The sequence below is a fragment of the Notamacropus eugenii genome, chromosome 4 (genome assembly GCF_028372415.1).
Source record: "Notamacropus eugenii isolate mMacEug1 chromosome 4, mMacEug1.pri_v2, whole genome shotgun sequence".
Classification (NCBI taxonomy): domain Eukaryota; kingdom Metazoa; phylum Chordata; class Mammalia; order Diprotodontia; family Macropodidae; genus Notamacropus; species Notamacropus eugenii.
This window is the reverse complement of record NC_092875.1, coordinates 443,780,114-443,797,428: the sequence shown is the minus strand read 5'-3', so window position 1 is coordinate 443,797,428 and position 17,315 is coordinate 443,780,114. Positions and strand designations below refer to the sequence as shown.

At 38.0% G+C, this 17,315-nt stretch overlaps 1 protein-coding gene across 3 annotated transcripts in view; it reads left to right on the top strand.

The window, feature by feature from the left end:
• The window catches only part of FAM81B (family with sequence similarity 81 member B), an 81,906-nt gene that overhangs the window by 43,502 nt on the left and 21,089 nt on the right, over positions 1-17,315 (top strand). For all 3 annotated transcript variants that reach the window (XM_072606103.1, XM_072606104.1, XM_072606105.1), the window contains exons 6-7: positions 5,618-5,747; positions 8,367-8,473. In XM_072606103.1, coding sequence (XP_072462204.1) covers positions 5,618-5,747; positions 8,367-8,473 — 237 coding nt within the window. The remainder of the gene's footprint in view (positions 1-5,617; positions 5,748-8,366; positions 8,474-17,315) is intronic.

The following is a 17,315-nucleotide window of genomic DNA, read 5'->3' as shown; positions in this document are numbered from 1 at the left end:
CATCTTTTTCCTCTGGTTCCCTTCTAGATTGGAGAGTATATATACAGGGGAGAGCCCAACAACCTACACTGATAGCCTGTAAAGGAGGAAGATGGGAAAGTGCTTTCACACACATACCTCCATGCCCCTATTTCAGGTTCAAGGCTCAAAGGAAAGTGTGGATGATGAATTTATCCATGTTTAGGAACATGTAACAATAGTCTTAGGAACTATTACAGCTACAGTCCTCCCTGGTGCTATGCCAACTCATCCATGGCTCATCCTCTGCCCCCATTTGGAAGCATCTCCACACTGTGATAGCTTCCCACTCGCCATTTTATCGCTCATGGAGCCCTAGCTTTTATCTCTGCTTCTGGTACCCCCATTTTTAGAAAGGATACAGTTGTAGAGGAGGGAAAAGACAAGCAAAAAGAGAGGATGGGCTATGTACAGATAGCATTGTTTTACCCCATGATGTGACTTCTGTCCCCATCAAAAGAAGCAAAAGAGAGGGATAATACTCCCTAGTACCAGTATCATCAGAACTACTCTGTCAGCTTCTTTTCCCATGAATCATCTCCTCAGGCTCAGAGAAAACAAATCAGAAAGATGACAGGAAAAGCAGAGGCACCAGGCTTCACAGGCAATAGGGGTAGAGCCTGAGGGAAAACACAGAGACAGGAGATGTAAGAAGAACTTAAGGGAACAACTAGTAAACCAATGTAACTAGAATACAGAGCATATAAAGGGGAGAGATGTGAAATAATATATCTGGAAAGGTAGACTAGAGTGTGAAGGATTTAAATAGTTTTTAATCCAAGAAAAAAAGAGAGAACCAATAATGATTTTAAATTTAATAAAAAGAATGTTTGATTTAGCATCAAACTATACTTGAGTGCAAGTCCTTCCTGCAATATTTAGGAATTGCACAGCCAAAGACAAGAAATTACTTATCCTCCCAGATCAGTCTCCTCATCTGTAAAATGGGAATAATATATGTGTGATATAATATAATGTAGTATAGTACACTATGATAGAGTATGGAATAATACAGTATAGCACAGGGAGTAATATGATATAGTTGCTGACACTATAGTGGGGAGCTAGGTGGTACAGTGGATACAGTAAGATGCCTGGAGTCAGGAAGACTTATCTTCTTGAGTTCAAATCCAGTTCAAATCCAGCCTCAGACACACACACACACACACACACACACACACACACACACACACATGTGACCTTGGGTACTTAGCCCTGTTTGCCTCAGTTTCTTCATCTGTAAAATGAGCTGGAGAAGGAAATGGCAAAATATTTCAGAATCTTTGTTGAGCAAACCTCAAATTGTACCATGAAGAGTCAGACACAACTGAAAACAGGTTGAATAACAGCCCTATAGTACCTACTTCACAAGGCTGTTGTGAGAAACAAATGAGATAATGTATTTAAAGCACTTGGCAAGGATACCCTTAATACATATGTAGATCATTCTCAAAGAGTTTATGGAGATGATAAAGTAATGTGGGTAGATAGTTGCTCATATCTTCTCAATTGCATCTTTAAAATAAAACTAAAAAAATTTCCCAATGTTTTGATATCTCCTTCTCTTTGAGATAAGTGTCTTGAAAAATCATTCTTTGGGGCAGCTAAGTGGTGCAGTCAATAGAGCACTGGTCCTGGAGTCAGGAGGATCCGAGATCAAATTTAGCCAGCTATGTGACCCTGGATAAGTCATTTAACCCTGACTGTTTTCCTCAAAAACACACATACAAAAGAAAATTACTCCGTCAGTGTTTCCCATTATGTGTCATTCACATACAAATATCTTCTATATTCAGCTGCTCTTTTCAATTTCATCTTCTTAAGTTCCATTTCTATTTCTCATAGAACACATTGGGTACCGAGGATATCGAGTCCAAATATGATGGTTCCACAATCGTTTGATGAGAACAGGTCATTACCAGATCTGCTCCATTTTCACTCTGTTAAATTTCTTCCAGTTTTGTCTATAAATGCTCTTAGAGATATTTGACTTGGTTACTTCAAATCCCAAGGTTTTTGTAAGCTTATTTTTCCCCCATTTTCCTCTTTTAGACTTTCCTTTTTCTGTCCTTTTGTAGGGAAGCAATAGTACTTGTAATCTGTAGCCATTTTTCTCCAAAATGGAGTAGATTTCATAGTACAAATGGATTTATTCTCTGGTGCCATTGGTTGCTGTGTCTCTCCAGTGGACAAGAATATCAGATGTTTGCTGGCTGAGGTGGCTTCTGGGTTCTCTTTACTGCTTAAAGGGATTCCAGGTGCTTCTGCAAGAAATAAATAGTCAGTGTCTACACTTTTACTGTTTTCTTTCTTCAGCCTCAATAGCTTATTTGAACAGGTCAAGTTGGAGTTGTTATAAGTGCATACAGCATCTTTTCATCTTCATCCTCTCTTCCAATTTGACACTTTTTTTCCTTTGCTAATTAGTGATTGTTCTTACTAAACAGAAATAGCTGGTTCTGGAATGACTGTGTAACCAATCACTTAACATCTTTTAAGATGTTATCTTTCATTATTTTACCGTACTATTCAGTACTCACAATGTACTCACTTTCTGACTATTCTTGCAAAAAGTATTCGATATAAAAAGTGACTACGCTAGAAACTTTTCTCCCCTTTAATTCCTTAATTAGACACCATGTTTTTCAACATTTCTTGTCATTTTTCCTCTATGCCAAGTCACTAGGTATAGAGGTATACGTTGACTTGGTTCAGAATTTCTCTATTTCTTTGAGCTCTGAAACAAATGTTGGTATATATACTACAATTATATTTTTGATATTCTGATTTTAACACTCATTGTGATCACCTCAAGGCATAATAAAATCAAATGCCCCATGAAATAGCCTTTCTTTTTACTCTTACATGAATGATGAAACTAAGTCCGTGTTGGAAGCAGGGACACGTTGGAGTCAATTCATATTGGCTTGCAAATAGGAGCTTGGTAAATTTTCAGCATGAGCATTTACATCTTGGAAATTGATACACACTACAAATCAGGGCTTGATTTGCTGTGTTGTTGATTATTTGGACTTTTACAAGTGATGGAAAAATGTTAACAATGCAGACTATATTTCCCTTAGACCAGTGCTTGGGAGGAATCTCCTTCAGTTTCTCTCTTCGTGACTAATGGGAGAGCTTGCATTGGCACTCTGTCTTGTTGCCTCCCTCTACCACTCTGATTGGAAGGTGGGGCCAAGAACTCCAAACTTCCATTTAAAAAGAAAGCTCCCCTCAAACATCTCATTTCTCACCTGGATGTGTCCTCTGACCAACTTTTCTACCATTTCCCCTATCGAGTCCCTTTCCACTACTCCCAGTTTCTCAGCTTCCTTTTGTGTTTTGTCTACCCCCTATTAAATGGCAAGCTCCTTGAGGGCAGGAACTATCTCTTTTTTGTTTGTTTCTTCATATTTATATCCTCAGCACTTAGCACAGGCTGGGCACGGAGGAGGCACTTACTAAATATGTATTGACTGACTGTGAGTAGTCCTTTCTAAGTAACTCGTTCAAGGTCATACACGAGTGACTGACTTAGAATTTTAAACCATCCTTTGACTCCAAATCCAACAGGCCACCACTCAGTCTCCCATTTAGAGTTACTGACAGGCAAATTAATGCCTATTGAAGTATCTAACAACTGTGTCATTTCTAGAACCCTCTGACTCCATCACTCTCAAAGTACAAGAGGACCTAACAGGTCTAAGGACCATTTTGTATTCACACTTGTTTCATGGGTTGTCAAAGAATTCATCGCCTAGTGGCCAATCTATTGATTGTCATATACACCTTTGTGTATGTGACTAGGCTGGCTCTGGAAGAACAGGCTTAGTCCGTGCCCAGACCCAAACTCAAAACCTTTGCAGCCTTGTAAATAAATGCCACGCTCTGTACTCAGTTAGTATAGTCTTTGAGAACACAAGTTTACCTCATGCCATGATATGAAGTAGAACTTTTGAAATGGATAGATAACACATTACAATTCACACTCTGTATCCAAGAGAAAGCTTTACTGAGTCCCATGGAGGTGCGTATCTGTTTCTTCACCTGAGAGCCTGGGAAGCAGATAAGTTCTTGGTGGCAGTGGAAATTCTGTTACTTTTATTTCCCAGCAGACTAGGTGGCTTAAGGGGTGTTTGAGGAGGAGGGACGTAGAAAGAAGTCATAGAATCATGAATAAAACTAGAAAGGAACCTCAGTGGTCAGAGGAAGGAACTGAGGCCAGAAAGTTTAAAATGTTTGCACAAGAGCCACAACCTCAGTTTACTTTTCTGTAAAATTGGAATGATGGTCCCACTTCAGAAGGTTGTTGCAGCTAGGTAATATAGTGGATAGAGAGCTAGACTTGGAGTCACAGTTGGACCAAGTTAAAATCTGGACTCAGATACACATACATACACATACACGCATGTGTATGTGTATGTATATACGTACATGCATATACATATATGTATACATACACACTAGCTGTGTGACTCTACTCTAGTCACTTTACTTCTCTCAGCCTTAGTTTCTTCCTCTGTAAAGTGGGGATAATAATAAACTCTACATAAATATGATCTATTATTATTATTACTTTTTTAAAAACCTCTATATTATAGCTCACAGTTTTATATATAGATTTCTTTTTTCTGTTCCTTATATATTGAAATGCTCATATTTGTTAATTTTTGTTGCATTCATAATAAAATTAAATATTTAATTAAATAAATAAAATTTTTTTTTTTTTATTTGTTCAAGGTAGATTTGCACCTAGGCCCTCTGACTTCAAATCCAAAATTTTTCTTCACAGTAAAATAGGCAAAGCAAATCACAGGAAGACATTTCCTTCTGTTCACAAATATTTCCCCATGAATTCCAACAATTAGAAATTCATTTGGATTAACTAAGTTCTTTTAGAAAGTGCAGGTGGTCAGCTAAAGAAAGCCCAGTTAAAACCACTCAGGAAGGAGGAATATTGATTTGGTTTGGGAAGGAAAAGACATGGTAGAATGTAAGGAAGATAGACAGGCCTTGGTGGGATGACAGAATTTGTGTAGCCAAAGGACACCATGGGTGTCTGAGATATGGGGGGACGGAGGGAAGGAAGGAAAAATGGGAGAGGAGGGGGAGGAAGGAAGGAGTCAAAAAAGGGCTTAGGAAAGAATTGTGAAGACAACAAAAATGAGTCTTGCCTGTTTTACAATTTTGTCCTGGGAGCTGGTAGTGAGTGACTATCTGACTGAAAATTGCTGCTGCTTGCTAATCATGCCTACATTGAGGTCGTGGTCTAATTTGGAGAGCTGAAAACCTCCGCTTTCACCAATCCAGCCCATTCTCTTCAATCAAGTTCATTCAATCCAGCCCATTTAACTCTGTACAGCATTTCTTCATCCATCACTGGGAGGAGAAAAAAGACAGAACAAGGAAGGAGCAGGAGATAGATACACATGCTCCTCACTCCCTCATCCCCCTTTTTCTCAGTCCGAGCCAGTGCAGGATTGAAAAGATTCACCACCCAAACCACCATAAGCCCCATTCCCTTCTAATATTCAGGGCCTAGGCCCCTTCTAGGAACAGTTTAATATTTATCTTTCATCTGTTTCCATTCTGCTACCAGATGTGATGCAAGCCTTGCAAAGCTCTCCGGAGAGATTAATGTCATCAGGCATGAGTACCAGAAAGTTGACAAAGACATTCAAGGACTCAAGTCTATTCTGGCAGCTTTTTCCAAGACTGTGGATTTGAGGGTAAGCAGCAAGAAATGGGGTGAAGGCTTTTCCTTTACATATTCCTGCTATGGTCTCCTCATCAAAATGTCAGTTTGGACAAGAAGCTTCCTATTCCAACCAGAAGGTATATCATTGGATGCCACCTCCCAAAGTGCTAGGGAACCAAAGAGTATAATATAAGAATTATCAAATGACATTTCTTAGGGATTATAAATCCAGTACATGTTATATAAGCTTTACATAGGCTATATGTTGAAAACACTATGGATCATAGACTTCTTAAATCCGGAAGGAATAGGGATTCTTAATCTGGGCTCCAAGAACTTTTTATTTACTTGTGTATTTTGGGATTTTTTTTTCACTAAAACTTAAATACACAATAAGAAAAGAAAAAGGAACATTATAAACTTAAATATTAAAACTTTAATATAAAATAAGAAAAGAAAAACAGGTCACGCATACAGCAGAACATGAGAGGATTCAAAATATATAGCAATAAATTTCCATTTCAAGGAAGTCTTTGTAATAAATACTATGTGTTGTCTTGAGAGCTGTCCATCTTTGCTTCCTTTTAAGTTTCCTTTTGTTTTCTGCTGTGCATTTTTTATTTTGTTCTTTTGTTTCCCTTTCTCTCCCCACCCAGGCTAGAATTAAGTGTGGATATATTGACATATATATGTATGTATGTATATATATATTATATATATACATACTCATATACATGTATGATCCAAGAACTTCTTTAAAAAAATATTTTGATAACTACATTTCAGTATAATTGCTTTCTTTTATGTAATCCTAAATATTTTACTTTGTGCAGTTAAAAACATAATTATGTTAAAGGAAACATAGACTTCACTAGAGTGCCAAAGAGGTCTATGACCAAAAAAAAAAAAAAGATTAAGAATTCCTAATTTAGTTTAAATCTCCAATTTGACAACTTAAAAAATTAAGGCTCAGGGAGCTTAAGAGATTTGTCTATAGTCATACAGAAAGTTAAGTGGTTGAGTCAACACTGAAAACCACGTCTTGGTTGATTCATTATCAATCAACAAGAATTTATTTAGTATCAGACACTGTTAAGAGGATACAAGAACAGAAATGAAAGTCCTTGCCTTCAAGGAGCATGCTTTTTCTCAGAGAGAGAATACATACATTTTATAAGCACATACAAAAGGAATAATAGAGTAAATTGCTGGTGGCAAGAACACTACTTCCCAAGCTGCCTTGTCAAGACTGAATGATATTTCAAAGGCACACGTGCTCCCAGTTTTGACTAACCTTGTTCTTGGATCACAGGTGGGCCAGAGCTCCGGGGTAAGGAGTAAGATGGAGCCTCTCAGGGTCCAGTTACTTCATCTAAAAAAAGAAAGTGTTGGACTCCAGTATCTCTAAGGTTCTTTCCAGCAGGGAATCCTATATCCTATAAGAGAAATGTAACCATGGTGGCAGTCAGTTATGCTGAATCCTAAAAGAGAGTAGTTAGGAGGGTAATCTGAAGATCCAATGACCTGCTTCCCTGACGCTCCTCTCCTCCCTCCACTCAAATTCTCCTGCTATTGTTTCTTCTGCTTGGGGGAGGGTCTGGCCCACAACCCTAAAGGCGAGTATGTTGCTTGAAACCTTGGCCCACCTGATAGTAAAGTCAAGTCTTTGGCATCCAAGAGTTCTCTTACTACCGAGATAAATATACTGCCTTTATAAATTAAGGAAGTTCTTTAAAATCCATTTCAGATAGTCGAATTTTCAAGCTGAAAGTGATCTTGCTGATCAACTGTGTCTGCCTTTTCATGACCAGTCCTGGAGTGGTTTGCCATTTCTTTCTCCAGTTCATTTTATAGATGAGGAAACTGAGGCAAACAGACTTGCCCAGGGTCACACAGCTAAGTGTCTGAGACCCAATTTGGACCTGGGTCTTCCTGACTTGGTGCTTTCTATCCTACCTGCCTAAGCTCATCATTTAAAGGCCCAGAGAAATGAGCATGCTCACCCTTTAGGATCTTGGTCCAGACCTTCCCAAAGGTAGAAAAAAAAAGTAGTTGAGGATATAAAGAAGGATTTTTTTTTACTATTACTTATTCAGTATCTTATTTAATATATTTTGTTCAGTCCCAGAAACATTCACTTTCTGCATTACTATACATTTATTTTGTAATGTCACACATCCCAGTAAAGACTCAAAGCCTCCAGTGGATAGTAAGTAGCATAGGCCAGAGAGGGGGGAGAAGCAATATTTCCAAACTTTGTCCAAGGCCTACGAAGGCACTGTGAATTCTGTCTCCCCCCAGCACTGGCTCTGACCCTATCCACACCAGCTCCACTAACCCTGTGTGCTCCATGACTCTTCCCATCCCTCTATAAGTGTGAGTCCTCCCTATGGTGCAGAAGCTGTGTTCTACCTTTTGAAGTCACCAGATAGACAAATATCAAAATGAATATTATAATCACAGCAGAATTAAGCATCTCATAATATCCTTTCCCTGAGGCAACCTCTAGAACTACTGAGTCAAACTCATTTGGAAAAGCATTTTTAAAAGCAAACTTGCCTTCAATGCAAGTCCTGCCCCAGTAAGAATAATGAGTAAGGCCAGATGGGTTGGCTCACCCAGGTATTCCCCATTGTATTTCTTTCAATAGGTAACTCAGCTATTAGGAAGGATAGATACTTATGGAGTGGAGCAAACCTCAAATTTAAAGGCAGTCCAGGGGGATAATAACCATGAACTGAGTCTTCTGAATTTCAAGTAAGTGAATGGAAGATTTTTAATTATGTTAAATGCATTCTGAAGAATTTTGCTTATCAAAGACATTGGCATATAGCAGTGAAGCAATCTTGAGAATCTGAATGCAGCCAAGAAACAGAAAGCTCTCTAATGCAAAATACACTCTAGCAAACCCTCGGTCATACTGACAAGTGAGGAAGAAATATGGCTGTTAAAATGATGTCATCCTGTTTGTTTTCCTAATTCTTGAATATGCCCTGAATTTATATGATCATTTTGACTCTGTTAAGCAATTTTCTAAGATTCATTCTTAGACATTCTTCCTTAAGACATTCATATGTCTGTAGTGCTTTGAGGTTTACAAGGCACTTTCTCCAAAATAGATAGCACAAGTTTTATTAGCCCCATTTTACAGAGGAGGAAACTGAGGGCTAGAGGAATGAAATGCCTTTTCCACTATCACACTGCAAATAAGTGGAAATTGCAGAGACATGAATTTGGGCTTAAGGTAAGGAAGAATCATTCTTAACCTTTAGAGCTATCTCAAAGTGGAATGGACTGTCTCCAGAGGCAGTGGGTCTCATCAGAGGTCTACAAGCAGAAACCAATCAATCAAGAAACAGTTATTAAGGCCTACTCAGGGCCAGGTACTAAGCAATGGGAAACAAAACGGGGCAAAAGACAGTCCCTGCCCTTAGAGGAGCTCAGGGTCTAGTGGGGGAGACAACATGCAAACAAATATGTACAATAGGGATTAATAGGAAATGATTAAGAGAGGGAAGGCTTCCAGTAAAAAAAAAAAAAAACGGGATTTTAGTTGGGACTTAACGAAAACCAGGGAACTCAGTAGGTCTAATGGAGAACTCACAACCACTAGTTGTTTTTCTTCTATATGGATTTCTAGTGTTCTACATTAGTCACTACTAACACAAATATAAAAGTAATTATGTCCTGACTGCATAAGTTTTTTGTGGTTATGTTGATTGCATACAAGACCATGAAGTCGAAAGGGGAAGGGAGGCAGGTATTCTTGAAGTAAGATTCAACCCTTATCCATATATTATGGGCCAATTGTGGAATAAGATGTGTTCAAGAAGGAGGGACCTTGTGGATCATATAATCCAACCTCTGAATTTTATAGATGTGTGGTGAGAAAAATGACACTGAGGCACTCTTTTCTCCAAGATGATTACAATTCATTAACAGTGACATATATAGCTGTTAATAAAATGAGTCACTGATCACCTCAACAAAGCCAGCAACCAGGAATGGATAGAAAAAAAAACCCTCTTTATTGAGAGGCAAGAAAAGGAGGAGTTCTGGATGGTTGGGAAATATCACAAGTGGCTACAACTGGGAAAGTAGATTAGCCTTCAGATGTGGCTGATCACACCACTGACAATTAAGAAATGCCAGTTGCTTTATGGGCCGCAGAAAATTAGAAACATCTATCAGGATCCTCTCATCCTTAGCCTTCCCTTTGGAGATTAAATCACCCCTAACTTCATAAGGAGAGTGAAGGACAGGAGAATCCTCCCCTGGGGAAGGGACCAGCACAAGCTGTTTGAAGCTAGGGTCCCAGGTTTGGCTGATTAGTAGCAAGCAGATGTCTCTGGGGCTAGGATCACATTATTCAACCATGCCTTTAATTTGATAGGAAAAGACTGTCTTGTGAGCTAGGTAGAGTAATGGGGTTTGACAAAATGGGGAATAGGATGAATTACAGAAGAATACTGATTATTAAATGATACAGCAGAATATTAATTTTTCTCAAATGTGAAAAGTTATGTTCAGAGAGGTTCAGTAATTCATTCAGGATCACACAGGTGGTAAGTAACAGAGCTGGGATTGGAACATTTTTCTTTCAAATCCAATGTTCTTTACACTACTACATCATGAACCTGCTAATGAACCCATAGAGGTTATTGATATCACCAGGAAAGAGAGGGAAGAGAGAAAAGAGAAGGCAGGACAGTCTTGAAACTATATCCTCACAGAAGAGTCAGGACAAGACGACAGTCTTGCAAAGAAGACTGAGAAAGATCTGTCCAATGTGTAGGAAAAGAATGAAAGAGAGGTATCACAAAAACCCAAGGAGCAGAGTAACCAGAGGGAGGGGTGGTCAGCAATGTCAAATGTTGCAGAGAGAATGAGCAGTGAGGAAATGGTTATGTCCAATCACTTTAAGAGACCATTGGTAGCTTGAAGACAGTGTTTCAATCCAGGGATAAAGACTGAAGTCATTACACAGCTTTGAAGCCTGAGTGAAAGCCAGCATTCAATGTAGTACTTCAAGTAGAGGCATTGAGTGTAAACGGATTTTTGAAAGAGTTTGGCTGTGAAAGGAAAAAAAGATATAGAACAATGTTTGAGGGAATGATAGTCAAGTGATTATTTTTTAAGGGTGGATTGATCTGGACATGTAAGTAGATAGCAGAGGAGCCACCAAATAAAAAGAAGTTGAAAACTAAGACGAGACAGGGGAAAGGTCAAATATCAAGAGGAGACCAGGGAGGATAGATGGAAGGCACAAGTACAGGGAGGTAAGAATTGTCAGGAAAAACAACTCAGACTCTAAGATTGAAGCACAGGAGAAAAACATACAATTGGAAATAAAAGGGAGCGTACTACAAAGGAACTCAGTTTTTGGGGGAAAGTATGAGGCAAGGTTCTCTGCTGAGAGGGGCAAGGGAGAGTGGAGAGCAGATGAGGTTTGGAATAGCCACTATGGAGAACGCATTAGAGCAGGAGTCAAGGAGAAGTTGGATGGGGAAAAAAATGTCTATTTTCATTAACCTCTAATTGAAAGTTAGTCTTTCCTTTAATTATGAATGTTGGTAACAAACATTCTGAGAAGTGGTCCATAGTTTTCACTAGACTGCCAAAGGGAACCATGACACAAGAGGTTAAGAATGCCTGCATTTAGAGAAGTTGAATAGAGCAAAAGGATTGGTGAGCAACAGTGAGGACCCAGCTAAGGCTGGACAGGAGACCAGCAACAGTCATCCTGACCAGTGTCTTGCCACTGGACTCAGATGACTCTGGAGGAAAGAATGAGCCAAGTCCAGTGCTCTATCCACTGTGCCACCTAGCTGCCCCTCTATTGATATAAGGATGTGATTTTATTTTCTTTATTAATAATTTTATTAATAAATATTAATTTATTATTTTTAATTGGTCTTAATTTGAAATATCCATGCATTCCTAAAATAAATCTAACCTAGTCAGAGTGCATAATTGTTGAATGTATCGCTACAACCTCTTTGCTAACATTTTATTCAACATTTTTGCATAGGTATTCATTTCTGATATTGGTCTGTGACTTTCTTTCCCTGCCTAGTTCTCTGTAGTTTTATTTTTAGAACCATATTTATCTCATAGAAGGAATTTAGTAAAGTACCTTCTATCTATTACAATTTATGCAATGTACAGGTTAATTACTCTTTAAATATTTGATAGCATTCCTTAATTAAGTCTGTCTGGATGTGGAGTTTTTGGTAGGTGCTTTATGGTTTGTTCCATTTTTGTTTCTGAAATTTGGATATTGAGAGTATTCTATTAATGTGGGCACTTTATATTTTTATAAATATTTATCCATTTCATTTGTGTTTTCAATTTTCTTAACATATAATTGAATATAGTAGTTTCAGATATTTTCCTTTATTTCCTTTCATCTCTTGTGCATTTCCCTTCTCATTTTTACTTTGGCAATTTGGGTTTTCTCTCTCATAAAAAAATCAAATTAGCTAATGGCTCGTGTCTTACTGATCTTTCAAAAAAAAACCAAATGCCTCAGCTTTTTAAAAAATATTTTGTTATGGTTGTTTTCGGTTGTGTTCATATCTTCTTTGTTTTTCAGTGTTTCTATTTTTGTGTTTAGTCAGGGGTTATATCATTTGTTTTTCTAGTCACATGATTCATGGATCCTTTTCATTTATTGATGTATGTAGGGATATACGTTTTTGCCTAAGGACATCTTGGACTATATTTCATGTTTTACTATGTTTTCTCAATTTTCTCATTTTTGATATTTATTACAATTATTATTTCTATTTCTTATTTGACCTGCTCGTTCTTTAGTCTCTATTGTAGATTCATTCATTTCTTCAATTGTTTCTTATTGATTATAATTTTATTGCATTATGATTTGTAAGGATATGTTTAATATTTCAACAATTGTTTATGAGTTCGTGAAGATCTCTAGGCAGGAACTGGGAGTGGGAGGACTGGGGAGTAAACCCCCTACCTTCCAAAGTGGCCCATTCCGCTGTTAGAGAGCTTTGATTGTTTCAAATATTTTCCTTATTTCAGGTTCAAATTCGCCTCCCTGCACTTGACCACCCATCACTCCTAGTTCTGGCCTCTAGAGTCAAGCACAGCAGGTCTTACCTTCCTTCCGCTTCTATTTAAGTCTCAAATACTTAAAGCCAGTTGTCCTGTTCATCCCAAATCTTTCCTTTTCCTGACTAAATATTGAGACTCTTCCCCTTCCCAGTTATCCTCTTCTAGATATGCTCTCTGGGCTACTAATGCATGTTCCTAAAATGTGATGCCTAGGACTGAAAACAGTGCTGCAAACAGAGCAAATCTAATCTGTCTTCCACATCACAACTCTTCAAATACCAGAATATAGCTATCACATGTCCTCTGTGATCATTTTTTCATCATTTAGTCCTGAAGGGTCAAACTTTGGCCACAAAACTCGAGAGCAGCCAAACCAGATCAAAATGTAATTCTTTTTGCTTAAAATAAAAATACAAAATAGATTCAAAAAAAAGAAAAGAAAATAGTACTGCAGATGTGGTCTAACTAGGACAGAGTATAATCCTTATTCTGAATTGCTGTCTCTTTTTACACAGCCTAAAATTGCACTAGTTTTCTGAGCTTACTACTTATAATCAATCAGTAAACATGTGTTAAGCACCTACCATGTGCCAGACTTTTGTGCTAAGCTAAAAGGATACAAAAAAAAAAGGCAAAAGACAGTCCTACCCTCAACAGAGCTTACAATCTAATGGGAGAAATAAATACATAGAAAGCAAAAATAAATAGGGAAAAAAATTAAGAGAGAAAAGACTCTGGAATTTAGAATGACTGAGGAAGACTTCCTGTAGGAGTGGGATTATTTAGGACTTAAAAGAAGACAGGGAAGTCAGTTGTCAGAGTGGAACCCAAATTCACTGGTCCCTGGGAAAGCTCTTTCTTCTCTCATCTCTGATTGTAACTAGATGTATCATTATTTCATAGAATCTGTAGCTTCTTTCAAAAGCTCAGTACCCCCAGATTCTACAAGAGGGTTAGCACGCGCGCACACACAGTTGCAAGTGGAGAATTACTTTGTGTATACTTTAACTTTTTATGTATACATTTCTCCCCACTTAGAGATGTAAGCTCCTTGAGGGAAAAGGGGCTGTGTTTCACTTTTGTCCCTATCTCCAGTGTCTGGCACACAGTAAGTACTTAACAAATGCTTGTTGAATTGAATTGAATACTGTTTGACTCCTATAAAGTTTGCAGTTCACTGAAACCCTGAATCTTTTTCAAATACAATATTTCTACCCTGACCTCCCTGATCTTGTACAGTAGAACCTTGATTTATGAGTGACCTGGTTTATGTATGCTTCACTGGACGAGGGAAACATTTTTCGCAAAATTTGCCTGTCAGCACAAACAAAAATTCGCAGTAGGAACATCAAAATTTTGTTGAAAAACATCACCCAAATAAGGCTGTAGCAATGAGAGCCATGCATATTTTTAACGATAATGCATGTCACATTTCCATGACAGTCTGAAAAAAAGTCAAAAACAAGTGTGGTTAGGTAGATTCCTAGTCAGAAACAAACAGAAGAAAAGAAAAATCTGTAAGTTAAAACATGAAAGTGATTCTAAAGAACAAAAAATAAGTGAAGGCTGTAGCGTTAGTCTTACTTTTAGTGAAAGTAGCATAAGATAAAACACTCCCGACACTGAAATCCCCAGTGTTCTCAAAGGAGATTCTCCTTCCAACCAATAATCCTTCCTCCTCCTCCTTCCTCTTGTTTCCCTCAGGCCAGCCATGTCATCCACAACTATTATAAAAGGTAAACTCCAGGTTAATTTATTTTCAGTTTATAGTGTGTACTAATCATTGCTATTGCATTTTAGGCACATTAGGGACAAAAAACTTACTTAGAATTATAAATAATTATTTTTATATGAATATTTTTGGGGATGTGGTACCAATAATCTGATTTTACGTTATTTCCTATGGGAAAATTCACTTTGCAATACAAACAAATCGCCTGATGAACAGAATCTCAGAACGAATTAAAGTAATAAATCAAGGTTCTACTGTACTGGTTAAGCAGTTTTTTCATTTTTGTTTTGTTTCGGAATTTTTTTTTTTTTGATGGTGGTAGTTAAGTGTAAGACTTTCCATTTACTCCCATTAAATTTCATTTCGTTTGACTTGGCCTAGTATTCCAGCTAGGTGACACACTGGCTAGAGTGCTGGGCCTGGAATCAAGAAGGCTCCTCTTCCTGAGTTCAAATCTGGCCTCAGACGCTTAATACAGAACAGGTCACTTAATCCTGTTTGCCTCAGTTTCCTCATCTGTGTAAAATGAGAAGGAAAATGGCAAACCATTCCTATATTGCTGCTAAGAAAACACTATATGGGGTCACAAAAAATCAGACAGTACCTAAGGACCAAACAAAACAAAGTGTTCTTGAGCTTTTCAAGATCTTTTTGAACTCTGACTATCATTCAATGGATTTGCTATCCCATCCAGCTTCATGTCATCTACAGACTGGTGAACGTCCTCTATCTAAGTCATTGCTAAAAATGTTAAACAGCACAGAGTTAAGCACTTATTTCTGGACACTCCCCCTACCCCACTGGAGAACTCCTTCAAAGTTGACGTCAAACCATTCTTGACTAGCTTTTGAGTACAACCATGCATCCAATTCCAAATTCATATAATTTTACCATTGTCTAGCTCTAGGGCTGGCAATCTGTGGCAAATAGAATACAACAAAACTTTACTTTAAAACGTAAAAATCAGGCAGAAGACCCTTTCCCCCAAAATGGTGCCAAAGGCAAAAAAGGAAGCCTTTGTCCCCTCCCAAGACAGAAGCCAAGTCCAAGGCCTTGAAGCCCAAGAAGGCAGTGTTGAAGGGTGTCCATACCATCATCCTTCACTTTCCAGTGACCCAAGATACTAAGACTTTGGAGGCAGCCCAAATACCCTTGGAAAAGTGCCCCTTGGAGAAACAAGCTTGATCACTATGCCATCATTAAATTTCCCTTGATCACTGAGTCTGCTATGAAGAAGATTGAGGACAACAACACCCTAGTCTTCCTTATGGACGTCAAAGTCAACAAGTATCAGATCAAGCAGGCAGTAAAGAAGCTGTATGACATCAGTGTGGCCAAGGTCAATACACTGATCTGATCTGACCCATGGAGAGAAAAAGGCCTCCATCCAACTTGCTCTAGACTATAATGATTTAGATGTTGTCCACAAAATTGGAATCATCTAAACTGTGTCCAGCTGTCTCACTCCACCTACAATAAAAAGTTTTCCAGGAAAAAAATTTTTTTAATGTAAAAACCATTCTTAATTCACAGCATACAAAAGCAAGCCGCAGAATTTGGCCAATTCCTGATCTATTTCCACTTTTCCACAAGTAGCTATTGTTGTAGAGTTGGAGTTCATTGGCAAAGATCCTGGAATGGTTTGCCATTTCCTTCTCCAGCTCATTTTACAGAAGAGGAAACCGAGGTAAAGAGGGTTGTGACACTGCCTAGGGTCACATAACTAGTAAGTGTCTGAGGCCAGATTTGAACTCATGAAGGTGAGTCTTCCTGACTTCAAGCCCAGTGTTCTATGCACTGCACCATTTAGCTGTCCCAAGAAAAGCTATTAAAGACTATCAAGTGTTTGCTAAAATTTAAGTAACTATATCTATACCATTCATTGATCTACCAGTTTAGCAACCCTGTGAAAAAGGAAAATAATCTGAGTTTGACATAACCTGCTCTTGATAAATCATTTCAAGATTTCCTAATCTAAGTGTTCCCTAACCATTCCTTTAGTAATACCTCATAGAATTTTGGCCAGGAATTGAAGAGCAACTGTTTCAGGCTGATACTTTTCTGTCTACGTTCTCTTTTTTTTCTTTTTCTAAAAAGACATTTGCTCTTCTTCTGTCCTGTGATACTTTTCTCATCCTCCACTAACGGTCACTAAGAGTGGCTCAGCAAATCCTATCTGCCAGTACTTTGATTAGTCAAGGTTGCAATTCATCTGGACCAAGTGACCTGAACTCATCAATATCCTTTTTAGCCATATTTGTTCTGTGATTTCCATCCCAAAGACCTTTTTCTTTGCCAGAAACAACAAGCAAAATAAGAATTTAGAAGTTATTCTTCCTGTCTGTCATTAGTTATTATAATCCCATCCACTCTAAGCAGTCGTCCTTCTTTAATGATCTTTTTTCCAGTTTACCTAGAAAAGAAAAAATATCAAGGATTTTTTTATTATTCTTAGCTTTTCCCTTTACTCTCACTTTATCCTGAGCTTTAGCATACCTGCCATTTGTTAAAGGACTGTGTTACATTTCTGTATTCATTCTCATGATGTGACCCTTGTTCTATCTAACAGGTTGATTGGTGAGTTCTCTGCGTATCCACGTTAGTTTCTTTAGGCAGCTTCCCTAGGAAATCATCTTCTTCACTGGAACAGTTTCTCTTTGTGTCTTCAGAATTTCATTCCTGCACCCTCTCCGTTTTTCTTAGACTGGCTTCCCCCATGGAACTTTAAGCTATGGGATTCATTTTCTCTTTGAAATCTCTTCTCCCCAAATATGTATACTGGCTATT